General features: G+C 37.7%; 1 protein-coding gene across 1 annotated transcript; it reads right to left on the reverse strand.

Moving 5' to 3' along the window:
- Nucleotides 1-5,976: 5,976 nt before the first annotated feature.
- On the reverse strand, nt 5,977-7,759 carry LOC145895789 (uncharacterized). Its single transcript, XM_082984573.1, has 4 exons — nt 7,508-7,759; nt 6,482-6,626; nt 6,310-6,416; nt 5,977-6,222 (listed from the first exon to the last, which is right to left on the reverse strand). The coding sequence occupies exons 1-4, from the start codon at nt 7,757-7,759 to the stop codon at nt 5,977-5,979; spliced, it is 750 nt and encodes a 249-aa protein (XP_082840699.1).
- Between the last annotated feature and the right edge of the window lie 14,512 nt (nt 7,760-22,271).

The raw sequence follows: 22,271 nt of genomic DNA on the forward strand, positions 1-22,271 counted from the left end.
TACCGATCCAAGTATAAACATAACCCCATAATGTGACCCAAATGATTTATCCATCGATTGTTTTCAAGTGAAGTAATGCATTCAACATCCTGTTTACAATATAAAATATTCTCACATGCTACATCTTTATTCTCATATTAAAATAACCATTCAAATGCGTCCCAGATAACACACGAGTGATCGCCTTCTGTTAGTGTTCCCCCAGAATGTGTCCAACAATGACTCAGAAAACTTACCATCTTCCGATCATGTGAATCACCTATCCTGTATATTCTGAATCATATGCCCCAGTTTACAATATCCTGTGTGTATGTTACCGTATTATATTGTTTCCAGCGATTCACGATATCACGCCAAATTTATTGACCAATCAGCTCTAAGTAGGGAGCTTAAAAAGCCCAGTGTGTACCTGTAAATTCATTCTTCAACTATTCTGCTATTAACTGCAATTCTCTCTGAGCCTGGTAGAATCAACGTTCGTATTGTATTGCAGAGTTCGTAATATACTCTTTCGACGAAGCATATAACCGATATCAATACAATCATTATTCGGAGAATTATCCCAGGTCTGATTACTTTGAAGAACGAAGTAAAAGAAATTATTACAATCCAAGAGACTCATCCCGCGCTCACGCTATCGAGGTACTGTTAAATATCTCTGAGACAATTAGAGTTATTTACAGTAGCTACATTTTCGTTAAATCAACTGTGAAATCCTGCCAAACATTTACCACAGGTTGTTGTGACATTCCTCAGCTTTACGATGAAAATTTTTGCAGGCAAAGGTCACAAAGTAGACTGTAGGCTAAGTAGCCTACAATGTATTTCTTGTTGTCATTGTTGCTATAAACTTCCTTTTCCTTCAACTATCGCACATTTTTAAGACTTCTTACATCAAAAAGTTTACCAAGCTGTGACAAGAAAAAAAAGGGCGTTCGCATTTGTAGTTAAAATTTTATTTTTTCGCTTCAATTGTTTAACCAACATTCTTTCATTAACGCACGTCACTCTGTAATTCGCCTCGTCACTATACTCTCGCGTTATTAATCTGATAAGCCCGCTCTCACACCTGAAAAAAAATTAATCTTAGTCAGTTTCGCAACCCTGGAAAGTTCTGCTGACCAAAGCCTTACGATTCTTTGTTATCCACGTTTGTTTTATGACATTTTTACCCGGTCAACACGTCTGAATTTGAGTCTATATAAATGACCGCTTAGGCTTTAGATCACTCTCCGTTTCAGATTTACATCCGCTTGGTTGCGCCAGTGCTTTTTGACTATTGGTGAAATGTTCGAAAGACAGCTGATTGATTGGCGGGCGATTGGCAACATCGGATAACCTTAGCCTCGAATCCCGGTGTGGTAAAAAAACGGCTCAATTTCTGCGAACACTGATTTGTTAACAACATAACATGGCAATTTTGGCGCTAAAAGTGAATTTGATACATCCACTTCAAATGGATTGAGTGTGCCGGCGATCCTCTTTGTATTTGTTTTAATTAGGCCGCATTTGAACAAGGCCAAACGGTGCACAATACCGTGGCTCCATAGTGATAATCACGCACAGCGTCTGAGTATAGTTGAGCGGAATGTGCGTGCGCCTAAGTAAGGGCAAGCACTGATTCACATACTTGATCTGATGATTTTGATGAAATTTATATACAGGACTTGAGAAACGTTAGAAAACAGTTACAGCTCTAAAGTTGATAAAAAATCTATCAAAGAATGTTGCTTAACCAGATTCTGTGGAGAGATCTACTGTCGACTCACAAAATGAAACCATGGTGGGAATCTCTTCGCACTTTAACAGTGGCGGTTTTGGCAAGTTCAACTTTACTGCTATTTTATAAAACTACATCAAATCCATTAAATTGTGTTGCTGGTAGTTTTACCATCGCCGATCAGTAAGTTTTAACACCTTTTGCGCGATACGTCAATAGCGAGTGTTTGGCACAGTCATCCAAGACATTCTTAACCGATTTCTGGTGGACTGCAACGTTGTGTTTCGTCATCTTGCTGTTCTTTAATAACTTCTGGGAGTATGTTCCCACATGTGCAAATTCAATTCAGGATTTTAGGAAGAAGTTTGAATTGTTCGAAGGTTTTGACAAAACTGTAGAACAGCTCATCGACGTGGCCGCGACGTCAAACTCTGCGGAAACACCAGAACTCGAAAAGGCGGAACGGCTGCGCTGTAGAGAAATTGTTTGTAAGTTCATCCCCAACCGAAGCAGAGCACAATCAAATACGACTGTGGAACAACTCATCGACGTGGCCGCGACGTCAAACTCTGCGGAAACACCAGAAGTCGAAAAGGCGAAACGGCTGCGCTGTAGAGAAATTGTTTGTAAGTTCTTCCCCAATCGAAGCACAGCACAATCAAATACGACTGAAGGACAGCCCTCGACAAGTAGTCAACGTAATGGTGACAGCGCAGACGCCAAAAGTCATGAGTGTTCACCGTTGGTTCCAAGTAGTGACCAGAATCCGGATTCCCCGGGAGCGAATGGGTTGACCATTTGTAAGTCCTTTTCGTGTACAACAATGACCAGAAGCCTGTACATTTTGAGAAGCGTTCTGTCAATCTTGGTAGGTGTTGTATGGATTTTTCTGTGCTCACAATATATCAACATCAGTTCAGATGTTAGTACAGTTAACTGTACTATAAACAATTCTTCCTACACGTGCCGTTACGGATCATTGCAAGTACCTTATGTTACTGCTATTGTGCATACAATTTCATTGCTTATACATATAATCAGTCTTAGTTGGGCTGTTGGTGTTGCTGTAAAACAGAAATGTTGCGGTGAAATCGACACTGAATTTTTTCTAGATCTTTGCTCAAACCACGGTAACCAAAATCAAGTGAAAAAGTTTAAAGAAATGAAACAACCTTTACCTACGAAAGTAGATGCATTATTGAAAAAATTTACGACCAGTCGAGAAGGAGCCGTGATAGCAAAAGACATCGGTTTCTTTCTTTTCTTTTTGAAAGTTTCACCTCCTGAAAAGTTGGATGATTTTGTGAATCCTTGGCCAGACAGATTAAAAACTTTGCTGAGTTCAGTGACAGGATTGTTGCACTGGTTAAAGAATTTGAAAGACCTAATATAGAAGCAATCACTGGAAATACAGTTAATGTTGCTGAAGGTGGTACGTATAACAGTGGATAAACCGACGATTTATTGACTCTAGTTATGTCAAACTGTTGGTTTGTGGAAATAAAAAAACTGCTACAAAAAAGTTTACATAAATCGAACGCAGACTGTAAACCATGTATGTCGACACGATTACCTGTCATACAGAATACTTTTTGACATATCATGTTCCTTTCTCTTAAGGGTGATTGTTTGTGACAAACAATGAGAATTTTATCGGCGTAGGGAGAAATTATGCAGTATTTCTGTACGCGTACCTATATACATGCACGTGCATAACCACATATCTACATACCAAAATGCTGTATATTTAATGCTAATCGTTTTAATAAACTATTGAACAAGTTTAAAGCCATATACTTGCAAACAAAATTTCATGAAGTTGGTGATACTTGCAAGTCAAGGTAGAAATTGAATAAATAATAAAAAGCAGTGTTTCAGATTTGGATCAGTGGAAAAACTAATTCAATTATTTAAAACATTTGTATTTAGATTTGCCAGGTACAAATTATTAGGAAAGTTGGCCAGGGAACTTAAACCAACATTAAGTTAATACAGACAGAAACCAACATTATAATGAGCGGCTGCTGCTTCGCAATTAATTTTGATGCAATCGTGCAAAATGTTTACATTTTTATCAACCTGGAATTCTCGAGAAATGTTTCGATACTTTTCCACTTGTTTCGTGTTTTCGTGAGCTGAACAAATATCCAAAAACAGATCTTCATCATTTTTTCCATAACTTCTGCTAGCAGCCTTAGACAAACTGACAATCTATGCTAGAAGGGCAAAGAGTTGCGTGATGCCGACGACAAGCTGAATGTTCAGTAAAGCGTGACGGCAAGTGAAATCAAATGTTAAAATGGTGCAGGTGAATGTTGTGTAATTTGTGCTTTGAGTGACGATTAATGATAAAACGAACTGGTGCTTTTACCTGTATACCAGCGAAAGCAAATCCGCACAATTTCCACCATTTGATTGAAGGCTTTACTTTTTGCTAAAGATGTACGTGTTTGGATTTTACCTGTTAAGTTTGATTTGCAAATGATTCAAAGAGCCGACGACGCAAGCATTGTCGTAATTTACGCCATGTACGGAGAAAATAGGTGTTATTTCATCGCAATCATGCATCACGCACGACAAAAAGGTGCTTATGTACACGTAGCAACCAAACCCAACAGTTCAAGGTGGACTAGCAACAGTGCCGACCCCTTTCAAGGTTTAGTGGATATGTTCGATGATGAGAGCGCACGGTGAGACAAGTAATTTTTTTAATGGTAAATAGGAATCTTTCCATTGAACACCAAACACAACTCAAAATTCGAAGCATGTTTAGGTGATGAATGATGAAATTTAGGAATTAGTTTTCTCAACAAAAACAAATGTAACCAGACCATAATAACAACTGCAAGACGACCCGTCATTCTATTACAAATGACAAGTAACATATTTTGTATGAAAAGGACCCAGTTAAAAAAAACAACTTGTGTAAAATGCAACGAATAAAAATGCATGTGACTGTTTAAAAAATAAACCAATAAAAACAATTCTCGTAACATTCGTTGTTGGTTTGTACCAGAAGTTTAGATTTATTGCGAATTATCTTCAACAAGCAGAATAAATATGATTTCTATCTTTTGCCGCTCTTATATTCTTTTAGTGAGATTCGTTTTTACCGCATTCCGCGTCCTGCGTCACCAATACGTTAATATTGGTTTTCAGTGTAACTTAGTGACAATACTTGTGCTGGTGCATCAAAAATTGCTTGTAACACATGCGTGTATATTTAAAATCGATGGCGATTTACAATTGAACTACGCAACATTTCATGGCAGAGTTGTGTGCAAAGACGAAAGCGGACTGTACTATTATGTTTAGCCCCAACTATTATTACTTAGCCCCAACAATTTCCCAAACAGTGAGTTGATTTTTTTTCATGACAAAACAACGTACTCCCTGAACAGTTGGACGTGTTTGTGCCAAGTTTTCGTCCCGCATTATCTACAACCAAATTTGCTTTCGTGCTGTTGGACGAAACATGATTTTTTACCGCTATTCCGAAAAATATACTATACTATGTAAACATTTGTATATTTGTAACCAACCTGGACGTATAACCTTGCTTTAAAATTTTGGTAAATAACATTTTTGTTGCATTAAAATTGTTGCAAATACTAGTGTTTGGAAGTACAGTAAACCTCGGAAGTTGGGATAAGGGAACTTCGCTGGCCGGAGTTAAGCTAATATCCTTAAAAAAGTCCGTTTTTGCCTATTCTATTTCCCGACCATGCGAATATTTTTGTTACAATATTTTAGTTATGCAAACAATAAGCGATTTTGCGTTTTTTGAAAAAGAAGCTTTTACATGAGAGGCATTGTCCTATGTTCAAAGTAAAAATGCCCAAATAACCAACTTCGCTGTAAATAGGAAAATTAAACAATTGTGATTTGAAATAGACTGATCTCCCAGCGTAAAATTAACATACTGTATTCTTCCGACGTTTTGTATTCCATACGGTCAGACTTTATCCGTACATTTCTGGCAGCAATAGTTGTACAATAGCTGTCATTAAACTTCAAAAGAAATGCCAAAGTTACAAATTTGAAGATAACCTTTATGTAATTATGAAGGTGTTTCAAATACAACTGTGTTAATCATCCATGCAGATACAACAACTGTATTTTTAATTAATATGCCTTGGAATTTAGACCATACACAAATAAAGCCAAAATCACAACAGTTTAGAAAAGGATTTTGCAAGAGCAATAACGTCTGCAATCCGCCTAACAAAGTTGAACAACAACTTTTTCATGAAACGTTAGATTAGTTTTGTCATGACGTATGAGCAAATTGCAAACAAAATTGACAAGCATACGAGAGAAATGAACAACTCGGTTTCGATGCGTTTCATCACTGGACACTCTTCTCTGAATTCATCCAATAGAACACCGCCTTTGTTTTTATGTGGAAAGGAAGCAGCTGGTATTGGGACGTTGAGAAAGGCGCATAATGGTTCCCATCCATCTTTTACTTGGAACACAAGCAGTTGATTCGATGGAACGATCTGTAAAATCAATTGAAAGACAGCTTTTCATAATTAGGTTGTAACAAGTTCATTTTGTCATTGAAACAATTGCGCCGCATTTAACACCTGCTTGACGTTGCGTTCGTGTCTTCTTTTAACACGAACCAACGACTCTTCATCAAAAGGAACTCGGCCAAAGTTTGGCCATGTTTTGTATTTGGCAAGATGACTGGCTAAAAAAATAAATGCAAATTACTTTTTAAGCGATTTCGTGCTTTCAAAAATAAAATTTGTTTACCACTTAGTGCTTCAAAAGCTTGCCCTTTTGCTCCAGTGTAAGTTAATATGCAGCTAAGACTAAATTTGATGTCACTGTTTACTTGTTCGCATTGATTCTGCCAACTTTTCACCCAACTGCTCTCTTCTCGAGTAGTCAGAATAACCTGCAACATACAATGCTGATTTGACACACTTGGGCAGAATTTTGCCTTTTTGTTGATTGAACATAGTAACTATGACAGGTTTAGTAAACGTAAATGCATATAAGGTGATGATTCTTTATACTAAGTTAGTTGTTTCAGGTATATTTCATTCAAAACTCTCAGATGTAAGAAAAAAATGCATACCTTCTTATGAACAAATACTATTCAGACGATCGCCCCTAAGCCCTACCCAACAATGTTATGCCACTGAAAAACGCTGCACTGACAGACAAACGGGTTGTCTGAGACAGATTTTTTCGCTCATTACCTATGTACAGTTGGCGCATGAATTGCTATCCACCCGTCCAACGAACAAAATCTCCATTAATATGATACAAAACGTTTTGGACAGTAACCGAAGCTTTTGGATGTTCATTTAAAGATTTGGGGGATTCCTGACCTCATTGGCCCCTCTTTACACCAATGTTTAAAAACTGCTGTTTAGCCGAAATTGTTTTCAAACAAATAATAAGTGGGTCAAAGCTACAGGAATTGCCCAGTTAAAGATGGACTGGTGAGCTCCCGCAGCTCAGTCGCTAAAGGAGTGGGCCGTCTCTGTTGGGTCGTGTGTTAAAACTCTGGGTTGTGTGTCAAAAAACTTTGATTAAGATTAGTTGCGATGCCATTGCATGTTCTTGAAAATACAATAGACTAATGAAACCTTAATTTGTATTTCGAGAATTTGTTGTAAAACAAACGTTACTAAAAATCAGTTAGTAAATCCGAGGAGTTTCATATGAGGATAGCATTTCCTTTAATGTATACATACGTATAATACATGTTTTGCTGCTCTGCTAAATGTGCTCAGAAACTATTAACAAGTAAGTTAAAGTGTATAAAACCTTGACATCGGGAAATGCATCAAATATTTCCTCCCAGTAAACATCGCAAGGCCCATCCGTAACAGCATCAACATTCTCATACATTCGTCTCATGTCCTCCATGTTAAAACCCTCTTTAACTTGCTTCTGCCAGTCATCTCCGAGGTAATAAAAGTTCTCCATCCAATCATATACTTCATATCCCAGTAGTCTTAAGGCCGCTGCCATAGTTTTTGTTCCAGTTTTTGACAAACCTGCCACCAGAACTTTCATCATGGATTCAGTTATTTTGCAGCTGACAAAAAGTTACGTTTGACCGAAATCAAACACGCGTTTAATTAATTAGCCGAGCGAGACTGGCCTAGGAAAAAAGTAATTGACAGCGAACCGCAAAACTTCGTGTTTACGGAAGCGTATCGTCTTACAGCGAACGAAAAACTTCGTGTTCACGGAAGCGTATATGAAGGTGCGCGGCCATGTTCGACAAAACGCGGGCCAGTCAAAATGTTCAGTCCAGTCAAAATGGTATTCCCGCTGCAGCTTCTGAAACAGGAAACTAACAATGTAACCCAAATAGCATTGTGTAGCTAATCTATATATCTGTATATACCAAATTAAGTGTAATTAAATCTGTGCTAAAGAAACATAGTAATCAGTCAATCAGACAACCAGTCAACTGCACTGATGAGACTTGGAGGAACGGAGTAAGACGGTTTTGTCACAGGAGAGAGATGTAAAAACACTGCAGGAGATTGGTAATTTCCAACACAATTTACACCAAGAAACATTTTCAAACAAAATAGCCCAGGAATTAATTTTTTAACAGTATATTTTTTGCGCCATCACAATTCCCTTACTTGTGGGTGATTTTCGCTGTCATTTAATTGATATGATTCGCGTACTAACTCCGTAGCAATATTGTGTATTTGCCTCATATAGTATTCCTTGTTGGCACAACAACCAGCCTATTGTGTTTCTAGGCCAAAATCTTGAAATACTTTTTTATAGATAGAAACATTCGGATAAAATGACCGAAAGCAGGCGAGCGTTGCAAGAAGCAAAGCGCATGGAAACGGAACATCGGATACGCTAGAATGATATTCACACAAAATTTGAGGAACTGGCTCGATAGCGCCAACTGCTGGCAGAGGTACGCGATTGTAAAATACTTTGCAGAAGCAATTGATATTGTCATTTGTTTCCCAACGTATATTCGGATTAAATTTTGCTTGACTTTACTACTGATGTAAGAAGCATCAGCATTGGCGCCAGGCAACTACTGCCATCACTTTTGATTAGCAGTTTCTCATTTTGAATTGTTTGACTCACAAGTTTTAAAGACAGGCTAGATACGTCACGCTACGTCACTCAAGCTACACGTACCGCGTCACTCATTCCGTTACATCTTCGTCAGTATGACGTAACGCCAGTAACGCCGAGCACTCATCCGGTAACACCTGTTCTTCCATCTCCTGACGCGAACTCCGTATTGTGGCAACATTCTGCCAAAAAGGTGTGTGACGCCAGTGATTGGTTCGTTGCGTCATAGGGTATGACGTAATATACGATTTATTTTAGGACAGAGACTTCTTGGAGGATGAAAAGTTTTTCCTGGACACTTTAAAGCGTTCTCATCACCAAGAAGTGACGTCATGAGGAAATTGATTGATTTTAATTTTTAGGATATTTTAAATTGTTGATGATGAATCTCAAGAGAATTTGGACGAGTAACATTTCACTTGCTGTCCACAAACAGTATATTATGAAATATTGCGATTTAAACGCTCTAATGTATGTAAACGGTGTTCAGTATTTTTTGTTGTTGATATTATACTACCAGTTTCTTATGATGTGTTTTTTGCTTTGTATTTCGGGAACGGGTGACCTGACGTAATGCTTGGCTTGCGTTAAAGAAACATTCAATTCACTGTGCCGATTGCGTCTTTCCAGTATTTCCTCTTCCTCGTACCTTCTTGTAGTCACATACAACGTTAGTAGCAAAAAAAGTTTTGTGAAACATGCCTGCTTGGAAATCTTTGTCATACACATATGAACTTTAGTGGTATGATTTCCAGGCACATACTGCTGGTTTTAAAAAAATACATAAAGCTTCTTTCGTTACTGTAGATTTTATTGCACGTTTATTTCAGTTGCAATTGATAGCAAACATAAGCAATCAAACAAGTTTTCGTGCAATAGGAAATTGTGGTAAATGATCATGATAACAGGAAAATTTGCATTATTTTGCCATATCATTCCATAGGAATAGTAAGAAATTCTAACTATTTCCTCGTCAGCTCTGAAATATGCAAACAGCCTACTACACATCGAATGTAAGTCATTTTAATTTGTGACCGGACTAATATTTGCTTTTGTGGTGAAATGGAAGTATATTTCCGCGATTTAGCGACTGAAACGTTACCACAAAAATACAATAAGCAGAGGGTCACATACCGCTCATTCATATGGGACCTTATCATCTTAAATAAACATTGCCGAGGTATGCCATGGGTGTCATTAGTAAATAATTAACAGATTATTTTAGTTTGTGATCGCTATTGCACGAATATACACCGGCTTGAAGCTCAGTTTTAAGCGCATAAAACTTGTATTTCACTTTTTGCCGAACCAGTTGGTAAGCATCTCTTCACTATAATGTACAACATCAGTATTGATTTCTCATGAGGTTGATTGAATAATATCGGAAATCATAGTTTTTACTTTTTTGTAATTCTGTAGTTATTCCGGCCATTTTCGCACAAAATCATCCAGACCTTTACAATCTATCTTTGCGTAAAATCTGAAAAAACTCTTATCATTCTCTTCCACTCCTTTTTCGCGATTGTTTTTTAGTTCTTGTCTTAATAAAGTTTCGGTGGTCTTATTTTGAAGTTCCTTCCGAGTTTCTTCGAATTTGTCAAAACGTAACCGTTAGTAGGCAGTAAAGAGATACCACGACAAATAAATGTAACACTTTTACTGAAAATGTAGGCATTATGGAATTAATTAACAGGGACTGGGTTGTTTATTAAAAATACATATTGTCCAGATCATAAAAACATACTGCCAATAAATTAGTTATATGTTCAAATACTTAAATTTTGGATCTTTTTCCTGTATTAAGGTTGGGAATTTTAAATGCATCAAATAATTCATTTGACACAACGACGTCTTAGCCAGGATGTTGACCAGACGTAGGCAAGAAATGGCCAAGGAAATGTCAGTTATAAATGTCAGTTATAAATGTCAGTTATAAATGTCAGTTATAAATGTCAGTTATAAATGTCAGCGGTAAAAAAACACAGAATTCCAAATATACCAATAATCATGTAGTAGGATGAAGACAATTTTCACGTTAGTACTGCTTCGGTTCTTTTAAAGTACATATATGCATTCGTTTGACACAACGACGTTTTATCATACCAGGATGTTTTTCAAACGTGGCCAATAAAATGGGTGCAAAATATGGCATAAGATTGGATGGCTGTCAAAAAATTTGGATGTTTTTTATCAGCGAGCATTGAGTTAAACATATGTCCATTGATATTGAAAGCGATTTATTTAGTCAAATATACACAATATCCTGCACGATTACATTTTAACTGAATCATGTAAGTGAATCAAATCATATAACTGAACCACGAAATCATCACGAAATGCTTATATATCTTTGTTAATTAACTTATGTTCTTTTGTTGGGCTATTGGCTACATACACACAAAAATTCGATGATTGGACGTTAAAATGGATATATATTTTCCCGTTCGATGTATGCGAATAAATAAAAATTCCAAGACAACCTGTCAATAATTTATCGACACGCGAGAAGCGCAGGTCAAGAAGCTGTCAATCAACTTGCAACCGGTTGCAACGTCATGTTATGGAAATATTTAAATGCTGAGCAGAAAATCAGTTGTCACGCTGTTAAAGAGGAACACTGAGCGTTAAAATAAAAATCTGCGGGAAGCAAGGTAAGATCTTCCCAAAGGTTGAAATTATACACCGCCAAAATTCCTTAACTTTATACGATGCATCTTTCAAAACGGAAGAAGTCAACACAGTTATTTTACAACATTCACTTTTAATCCGCCCCAGCACAAAACAATTTGCCTATCCTGTGAATATTCTTCATTAACTTTTATATATTATCTGCTATTTTGACCTTTGAACCGAAATTGTCGCAAAGGTGTTGAAAGGATTTTATTTTGTCAAAACTGAGGAAATTTGATGGTGAGTTGGTCATAGAAATCCCCACGCATACTTATCATTGCTTTTCTTTTAAAATTAGTTGGAAAAAACACATGTTTTTTAAGTGTTGCGTCTTATTATATTAAATATTATAACACCAGAGCATATGACTGAGGTTTGTAGCGGTTGGGATGTTTTACTGTATAAATGTATTCATTTTACACATCCACGTTTTGTTTTCCCATGGACGGGAGGAATTCTATAGATGTCAATACTTTGCATTAGCTCGTGTTCAGCCTGCGTTGATTTAAACAGATGTCCGTTGACTGTAAAAGAGATTTATTCAATCAAATATACACAATATCATGTATGATTACAACTTAACTGATCAATGAGAACTGCTGTATTAACAAACATAAATTAAACAATACAATTACACGTTGTCACTGCAAAATCCAAGTTTATAACATGGAATATATATGTGCAATGAAACCGAATTCAGTCACAGAAAAGACCAAAAATAAATACCCTACCTTCTAATAGTCAACCCTGTTCAATGGGTGGGTAATGGGCCAAATCTTAACACACATCGCTGCCGGGCCACTTGCAAATAGGCTAAGTTAAATTGTCTTTCCGAGCAGTACTTTTGCATCGTTCGCTAAACGTAAGAAATTCCTGTTAGACCACCTTGGTACATGTGTTTCACTGAACAGCCAACGGTTAGTTTGACAGTCAACCTCAAGGATATTTAGGTTGAAGCAAGTAGAAAGCAGAAGAAGTGCATTTTTTGTAAAGACTTGGCGTGTACGAGCCAGTTTATTATGCTAAGTATAGTTCTTATTACTTATCTTCACGAAGTATTTGTAGGAAAACAATTGTTTGAGTCAATGGTGGTTGCGTAGTATTACAACCGCGGAACAAGCGACAGTAATGGTAGACTGCATGAAACGAGGAAATCCTTTTCAACGTTTGTCATAATTTGAATTTTTTTAATTTCACACAATGACGTTTGTTTCAAAGGATGTCTTTGAGACGCGTGAAAGACAGCGGATTAGAAACTGCCTTTTTTTGAGTGTTAGAATGTAAAGGAAGAATGCGTAAAATCTATATATTAGCGTGGCAATATGTGGATATGTTTAATTGCCGCCTATGGGGTGCGGATTTAAACCTGTAGGAAGTAGAAAGGTTGCTTAAAAAGAAACTAGGCTCCTCTCTTCAGCGAAATAAATATATTCATTTTGATTTCCGTTTCTTTTAAACGTCTGCAAATATTTTCGTTGCAGAGTTAGGATTTTTTGCTGTGATTTAGGCAAGCCTATTTACAAACCAACTTTTCAATCTTATACAGGTTTGGGTAGTTTGGCTGCAATAAATCAATGTCAACAAACATTATATCATAAAGTCGTTGGTTGATCAGAGGCGGGTTCCGTCGTGTTGACCCCAGACCAAAAATGGGACCAAGGTTTGTAAGCTATTTAAATTATCTCCAAGATAATAAATAGCCACATTTTTCTCGGAAAAAACATAAATAGGCCTACATTTTCCGCGAAAAAATGAAAGTAAATATTCTCCCGGGTCAAACAAAGCGTAATTTTTTTTAACTATTTGATGTTGTTATCTCTCTGCAAAGTCTTATCGTGGCTGGGTTTGTTGAGTTAGGTTAAACTCGGCCTAGCATGTGAATCAAAGTGAATAATCAATTTGTCTCATAACCGGTTACTTACAAAATTAGCCAGGCTTCTGCAAGCGCTGGAAACCCGACGGATCGCCTGGAGTAAACTAAACGTGATGGTTTAAAATATTTATATCAGGCTAATAGTTGAACCAGTGTGGCGATTAAACTTTGTTTTACCAGAAATGACAATGAAACCCTTTCAATGTAAGTTTCATTAAAAATGTGAAGGGTTCCGTGAGCTGTCGAGATTTGGCGAAAACTATACTGAACATTTATTCTAAGCGATTGAGCAACAAGCGCATGAGAATAAAAAAAAAGTAACGACAGTTGATATGAAAGCCATTTTGGAGGTTACCAGTTAGCTCAAAGGTGATTTAGCGTTCCTTGGACATTAGGTTTGTATAACTCCACTAGAATCCATGATGACGTCATTCCCCTGAGATAGAGAAACATACAATTGCAAGATATAAACTCTTTGTGTTTTTATCAGGTATTGGTTAAAGGTGGTTGGAATTCTACTCTCCTTCATTACAATTGCTTCAGCACAGTATAATCTTGGCGAAAGTAAGTATTTCGTTACAAATCATCAACTCTCAATTAATTCAATATATTGGTTAGTTTTACAGATTATGAATAATTTCATATCGATTTAAGTTCATGTGTTTTGAACAGGGTTCACTTGCGATGATGGGATGAAGGTGTGGGCTCGGTTGTTTTGTGATGGTCCTCACGTTCGTTGCTGGGACGGAAGTGATGAGAAACCGGCCAACTTTTCCACTTATCCTGAAAACCTCACCAGTCCTTACATGAGGTGAAACCACTTAAATATGTCCACTACATTCGTTTCACTGGTGTTGACCAACCAATAGACGATGTTATCAGGGTTTAACTTTACTTGAAATAACGAATTTTAAAGAGGTTATAATAAAGTCGGGTCAAATAAGACAGTTTCAAAACCCCACGCGTTCAGAAGTGTTTTTACTTTAATATTTCAAGGAAATTGTTGATTGCGAAACACTCATACGTAACAATAATGTTGTTGAGGCAAGAAGTGGTCAGTGAGTGGCGCAAAGAGTGAATCTAAGATTATTAAAGGTTTATATCAGGGGTGGCCAACACGTCGATCGCATCACAGTTTGCGTTGACTTTATAAAATTTTAAATATACGTAATCATAAATCTTTTTTCATAACTTACAGTTTCATGTTTGCCAGTTTAACACATTGTTTTTAAATTGAGCATTGTTACGTAACACGTGGCATTATTACCGCCCATGTGGTATTATTCGGCAATACAAAGAAGCAACATTCTTTGCCTTTATTACTAGTTTCCTCAGTAAAACATTGTGGTAAAAAAAGAGTTTTTAATGGTGGGAGTAAAACCAAAAACGTGAAATGGTTACTTTGATGTATATTGGACTGCTTTATTTTTGTTATAAGTTAAGCGGATCTTGGACATTTGTTATGTTTTCTACAGCTGGCGACGAATTGCTGTTTTGCAGCTGATGGCAAATTTGTGAAGTTACTTGTTGATAATTTTGGCTGGTTTGCTTATCTTGCATACAAGCAAAGTGGAGCCAATAATATGAATTCTGCGAGCTGCAGACAGATAACCACTGTTTCTTTTCTTTTTGTTGTTCGCAAAACCAATCCGCCACCACGAACATCACACAAAAACTTACACAAACCGATAGAAACAGAAATAATATAAACGATGGCAAAAAACGGAAAACACATGTTACATAATATTAAATGGAAAAAAAATATGGGCGAATAGTGAAGAGATTAGGAAAAAAACGCCAGAAAGACGAAGTTATGTTAAACGTGATGAGCAAAAAAAAATAAATTAAGTAATGGTGCAGGATTAAGTTTTGCGGATGTAAGAATGGGGTGGAGAGAAAGTTAATTAATATATATTTATAAAATGTTTGACATCGGCCAGGACGCCTTCAGGAAAAGCGTTGTCGCTGTTCCGCTGGAGGAACTGGCTGAAGTGTTGGGGGATTTTGTTCAGAGGGAGGGGGGTCATTGCGGATTCAGTTACGGGTTTTCCAAATAGTATGGCAACATAGAGGTGCTTAGAAGGGCTGTAAGGGTTGTGGGAGTTTGGGAAAGTTAAGGAGAAGTGCGTTGAAGGTGTTTTTTTTGTCAGGTTTAATAAGGGCTGGTTGGATCGGCAGTTGTGAAATAGGTGTGTAAAGAGTTCAAGGGTGCATGTGCAGAAGTGACAGTGAGGGTCTGATTCGAAGGTAGAGTAATTTAGCTATGGGGATTTCAAGGTTGTATTCAGGGCATCGATTTTTTCTTGCGTGTCGAACATCTTGATAAAAATTGTCGTACGTGTTGAATAGTAAAAATGTCGTATCTGGTAACCAACGCATGAGAGCGACTAGCTGTTTTGATAAAAACATTGCGTTGTACTAAACTCGACAGTAGGAAAAGCATATCTTACATATTTGCTCAACTTAAACGTAATACGTTTATTATACGCTGCCTTATTTGGCATTGTTACATCATAATAGTAAGTTTTGTTGCTATTATGATGTAACAAATGCCTTATAATAGTAAAAATAATGTCAAGACATGAAGATATACACGGTACAAGTAAGTTGAAGACACTTTTAATAACAACACAACGAAACAAATAACAACACTCAGTCAAGGTAGTTTTTTCTGTTTGTCGGCGGTACATTGCTTTTCCACGACCCTAGATAGGAATGCGCATCTACCCTTATTAGTTTAAACGAAAAAAATGCCACTTTTCGGGAAACATTCGAGTCAAAGCCTTTATTGACAAAGGTTTTGCCTGTGACGTGGGTGGCCCCGTAAGACTAACAAATAGTTCTTGCTGCAAGACCTCGTAAAACAAACGCCGCAGTCGTGAATCGTGCAACGCTATTGAGGAGCAAAAAACTCTCTACAATTTGCAATAGTTCCCCAATGTCAATATAGAGTTCTTCTTTTGTGAGAATTTGATACCACACATCTTCATCCGAGGAAAACGGCGCGTGAGAAGCCAGTCTTTGATGCAATGTGTGGTATATCGATGTCAATCGAACGACGTTGTGTTCAGCACTGTCCGACTGCACCAGCGTGACGAAGTCCTCAGTTTCCTTGAAAGTAGGTAGCGGTGATTGAAGTACGCCACAATTGTTACACGTGTATCTGTGAATATTTAAAAAAAATTGTCTCTGCGACGTTAAACACCTCCTTTTTTTATAAATTACCTCGGAAAAGAAAGAGCATTCTTTGCACATTGTATCCATTTGGGTGTGGAATTATCAGAGAAGAATCTTTTTCAATCCATTTACAATTGCCTCCAAATATTTTGCTGCCATCTGCAACACACTCTACAAGCAATAGCAAAGAAATTACGTCAGTGACTGGTCAGTCCATTAAAAACGTGGTCAGTTGAGGTAAATTTTCCCTGACTTTTCCGCGTTGTCCAAATCAAGTTCTTTACGAGTTTTCCCGCAACATCGTTGATGCGAATCAAGGATGGAGCCGCCTGGAGATCTTCTACGCCCTTTGCAAACCTTTTCCAGGATGTCGGTATCTGAAACATAATTCCAATATAAAATGTTTGTAAAACTTGCTTTACCAAACCACACTTACTTTATTTAACTCCACGTCATTGGTGGTCTTCTCTAGGACTTCTCTAGGAAAATTTTCAGTAACCAGCTGGCCATTCCAAGGCAAAATCCCGTCATCTTGATATGCGCACGAATCCTGGTCAAGACTTCGCTTATTTCAATCATCGCAATAAGCTTTAGTGGCAATTCGATGTTTTGAATCTTAACGAGCATTTGGCGAGCATGGGAGACTTTGGCACCAGTCGGTTTTCGGCTTGGGCGGATTTCATCATCGTCTGTTGACTGAGCGTCAGGGTCATAGCCAGATTGCACTGCGCATCCAGAAGCAGCGTCTACAAAACTGTAATGTAAACAAATTTGTCAAATAAGGAAACTTGCAGAAAGAGTCTTTCTTGTCTGAAGCGACACCAAGTTGATCCGCTAAATGTTTTGGCACGGAACATTTGATGTACTGTCCGTCAAATACCATGCCCGACATACCAGACTGTGTTCCATATTGCGTTGGGAAGTTATCCAGTAAATTCTGAAACAAAAACAGAAATGAGACCTTACAGGTCGAAACAGTGCGTGTACACACCCTGTCTGCAGCTTTGCAATATTATGGCTTTTTTTTGCACATATAAAACAGAAATGAGGTGACAGATTCGCAGAAAAAGCATTGTTGCTGCGAAGGATGCGAATTAATGACACAAAACTTACATTTATTATGTATTCCGCCAACATTTTCCCTGTAGATCCTCGCACAATTGGACTTTCAATGTAAATGCTTTTGAAAATACATCTTTCTGTAGAATTGGTATTCGGATTCCCGTCACCTGTTTGGTTTCGCGCTTATGGGTGAGCTTATCGGCGAATATGGAAAACGGAAATTTTCTACCTACAGTTGAAAATTAGAAATGGCATTTTTTATTATGGTGATGTTTTAATGTCTCTTTAAAACTTACCCGTGCAAGGTAGACGTGTGTGAAAATAAGAACGCATGTCATTTACTAATACGGCATAGACATGTTTCAGCAGCCTTGGTGAAAATCTAAAAATGCTTGATCCAAATTGTAATGTAATGTTCATCCCAACAAAATTTCTACAGTTGTTACACCACACATCACGACTCACCGAATTCTGAATTGCTCCGGTTCGTAAAAAAAGCAATTGGCGCTGACAATGGTTACCAATTCTTCCAATGATGTGGAGGTTCGGGTCAGTCGTATCTGGGCAGGTGCAAATAGTGCTGTGGTTGTCGTTCTGCGGATGTCCGCTCGTTGCTTGGCTGTAGCGCTTTCTCGAACCTCCTTAACGATGGTTTCCCTCATTTTCCTGAAATAATAAATTGTCGAGAATTTGTGGAAACGTTTCTTAAAAAAAATATGTTACCGAAACTCAGTTTCTAAGAAATTTTTAGACAAGCTAATTGTCGTCGCCGGTGGTTCTTCCATGCCTAGTTGTGGAATCAGAAGGGCTGCTGCTAATGGACCTGGCTCTTTATCATTGCATGCTGTAGGCCTATCCGACAGAGAAGGTGTGCTGCCTGACGAGAAGAAGTTTTCGATAGTTCTTTCACGGTGAACTTTTACATATGCTTGTTCTGTAATGTGAAAAAATTAGGCCTGGCGACAAAAGCTAATACATCGTTTTTAAATCAAGATGAACAAACAAATACCGGAGTGATAAACGGAAAAATGATTCTTCAAGGCCTCTCTAGTGAGTTGTTTGTGACAGACCTCGCATTCCACATGCTGCTTGGCAAAACGCTTCCGTTTTGAGGCAAAGGATTGCTTGGCAAGAGCTTTTCGGGCGCTGGGTTTTCCTTTTTCGGCGACTTAATGGTTAATATTGATCCGAGGGTTTGCTTATATAGGTAGAAAACGTTCAGAACAAATGCACTTTTCCATGATTGGACAAACTCGATTAAAATAGTTTGTGGAATATTGTGATTGGTCATATTAGAATGATGAAATATTGCACTTGAAATTGTTTGAATCTAGGTCACAGAATTAGTCCAAGATATGATGCAATATCACATTAATAATTATACAATCCTTTCATTACGATTATGCAATCTAGATGACAAGAATTACTCCAAAGATGATGCAATCCTTTCAATGAAAATGTATCCTTTCCAACACAATATCTCATTGCGGTTACGTCATAATTGTTCCATCACAAATGGATAATAACATTAAGTTTTAAACTTTTCGTAAAGCAGTAAACGGTCAGTTAAATGCTGTTGATTATAAGGAAATAATTTTGCAATCAAACGACTTGTAAATCTTCTAAAGAATCACCGTTCTCTTGGCATTCACAGTCCACAGCCAAAAATTAACAAGCATACTTCATCATTTTTTCTTTGGTGTATTGCGCAGAAACACAAATGTCACGCTGTTACAGTCGCTTTAGGCATTTTCTTCGTGGAAGTGAGGAACTGCAGTCTTTTTGTCAACAAAAAATGTTGTCATCCGATGTCAAAATCTCCGAAAAATGAACTGAGAAGTTTAGTGTTGACTAATCAATAAACGCTGACAGTTTGTGTTGTTTTAACGGTATCGGCATTATCCGGGTCCCAGTCGTCACAGCGAATTTTTTTATTTTTTTTTTATTTAGGCATCACAATATTGTGACCACGAATTGACAACACAACATGGATCGAAAGCGAAGAGGTATATTTAGTCCAAGGGGTTGCGATAAGTACGTTAAAAAACACATCACATAGTGGCATTGAAGTCCTGCGGTATCCTAATGCCGCAGTAGCATGTTTCTGCTTCTGCGATCGCATGCTGATAACGACCGCAAGTGCACCGCATGTGTAGCCGTTTACAGGTTGTGTTTACAAGTGCCAGTGAGGGTCTGATTCGAAGGTCAAGTAATTTAGCTATGGGAATTTCAAAGTTAAAACGGTATGGGCATTATCCGGGTCCCAATTAGGATGTAGAACCAACACCGCTTCGTGCAGTGAAATTTTGAATGTACTATGCCACATTGACATTTAAAAAGCTTGTGGGGAAAAACAACAAATATACACCAAAAGATTGTATTTTCTGACGTTTCGCCTGTACGTACTACTAGGCTTAAACAAACACAGTAGCGAACCCACGGGCAAAGAAATTAAGCGACGAAAAAGAACAAAAAGGCGCAACAGCTAAAACACAACGGGACCTTTGCATCTATGATTGAACCGCAGGTGACTGAACTCCTTTTCAATCTTGCAAATTTCTTTGATGAACCTTCAAGCCGCTAAGAGCGTCGATTTACTGTTTTCTATTTGACAAGGGCTGGACCGGCTTGGCACAAAATGACTTCAGTAAGTCTATCAGAACTGCTCATTAAACGAGAAAGCGGAAACAAGAAAACGTAAACTGGAAATCTTCACTACATTGCGAGAAACATAATAAATTTGCTATTTGCCTGACAAGGTTCTAGAAACAAATATTTACCTGATTCCAATAGTTTTCCTCCACCAAGTTTTCTCCGTATGGATGCATCTAGTTTGATGCCCAACGGATGACGGTGGGTGTATGATCACTACAAAGTAGAAGTATTTGCCTGGCCGAATGGTCGGCATGATCGTCCACAGCAGTCGCACCAAGCTGCACTGATGAGACCTTATAGAAGGTAACAGTGGTCAACTGTTCGCAGCTCACAGAATTTATAATGTTGGCTCCAATTTGCTTTCTATTTTTTTAAAAGCAGATGTTACGCAAAATTATTGTAAAGTTGTAGGTTGTGTTTTGTTATTCACAAATTTGCATACCCAGTCGTGCATGAATGGTTGGCATTAATTTGGCTTATTTAAAACCAAACCTAACATTCACAGATGATCAGACTTGACAACTCTTCATGTTTAACTTTTACAAACACAAATCTCTCGAAACTATTGTTATATGACGTAACAAATTACTTTTATTACAGTTGCAATAATAAGTTTGACACCTACAATTTAAACAAAGTATGCGCCCTAAGAGTAAGGGAGTTTTGCAAAGGAATAATCAAATGTGTTGGAAAATCACCTTGTGACGGTGGATGCCCCTCCCACTTCCAGTGTCCGAATTCTGCTTGTTGGAAACGTTCAACTGTTTGTGATGGCAATCCTTGCAATGACTGTCCAGCTTTCCAACACTGGAATAGTGGACATGGATTCAAATGTGTTCGGAATGGCAGGAATTGCAATCTTCCGCAGATGTTTCTATGGGATGGCATTTCTGATTGTGATGATAAATCTGATTTGTGTTACACCTCGGAGAATGGAGATGTCAGGTATTTGTGAACTGTTGTGGTTGATTAAAAACCTACTCGTTAAGATAAGACAGAAATGACTTGTGTCGTTTGCAGAGACATTCGAAGTTCTCAGACATTTAATCATCGTTTATGTTTCCAATGTACAAATGACCCCATGATCATCCCAAAGTCAAGTGTATGTGATGACGTAATCGACTGTCCCGATAAAAGTGACGAATGTTTTTGTCAACCTGGGAAAACCAAAGATTGTGGCAAGCTTCATTAGTAAGTGATAAAGCATTAGTTTATTCTTTGGATTGAAACCACTGACACCCAATGCGTCACCAGAAATCTATGACTTGCAATAGTGTAAGGTGTGTTAAATGTCTGTAAATACTACATGACTTGTTTTCATTGGCATGACTAATGAACTAATGCAGGTGTTAAGGATTTGTTTCGCCAATGCAGGAAAATACCCATTCCTTTAATGTCGAAGACGTTTTTGACCTTGATTACAAAGTGTTGTATTCTTGTGTTCGAAAGCATCAGGCAATAGCACGTACAAATTAAAACTGCCCATCGGGTAAGACAACCGTGTTATATAGGGAATGCGGCTAATCACATTCCTCTGCAATGAACGTTGGAATGTTTCTCTGGGTGCGAAATGATACGATACATGGTTCGAAAAATGTCACACTTCACTGATCACAACACACAGTATTGTAGTCGAAAAAGACTGTAAATGCAAGTCATCGCATTTCTGGGCACTACAAGCCACCAACCTCTGTGGCGTAACAGTATTTCAATAATAGGCGACCAAGCAAAGGGAATTTGCTTTATACCAAGTTGACAGTTTCATTTGTTAGGTTAAAGTGGTTTTCATATGTATGTTTGTTCCTCAGCTACCGTGTTTTAAATCTTTGGAATTGTTTACAATGATGTTGTTGTTGTAACAAATCCAATGTGAGGCATTTTTGCCTCAGTGGAGTGCAGCAGGTGTTTGGAGGTTAAACTGCTTTTCGCAATTTATGTCAGTTTTGAGCTGAATTCCAATGTATGGGTTTTAATGACGTTTGTTTAATTACTACATGTGTCGCAAGTAAATATCATCTGTATTTATTC

Source organism: Ascidia mentula, chromosome 3 (assembly GCF_947561715.1).
Source record: "Ascidia mentula chromosome 3, kaAscMent1.1, whole genome shotgun sequence".
Lineage (NCBI taxonomy): Eukaryota > Metazoa > Chordata > Ascidiacea > Phlebobranchia > Ascidiidae > Ascidia > Ascidia mentula.

Bases quoted from the DNA above. Each gene is read 5' to 3' on its own strand.
- LOC145895789 (XM_082984573.1), bottom strand. From the start codon at position 7,759: ATGAAAGTTCTGGTGGCAGGTTTGTCAAAAACTGGAACAAAAACTATG. The intron at 6,627-7,507 runs GTTTTATACACT...TGTATGTTGCAG, and splicing joins ATGCATTTCCCGATGTCAAG to GTTATTCTGACTACTCGAGA. The intron at 6,223-6,309 runs GTGTTAAATGCG...TTGATTTTACAG, and splicing joins ACGAACGCAACGTCAAGCAG to ATCGTTCCATCGAATCAACT.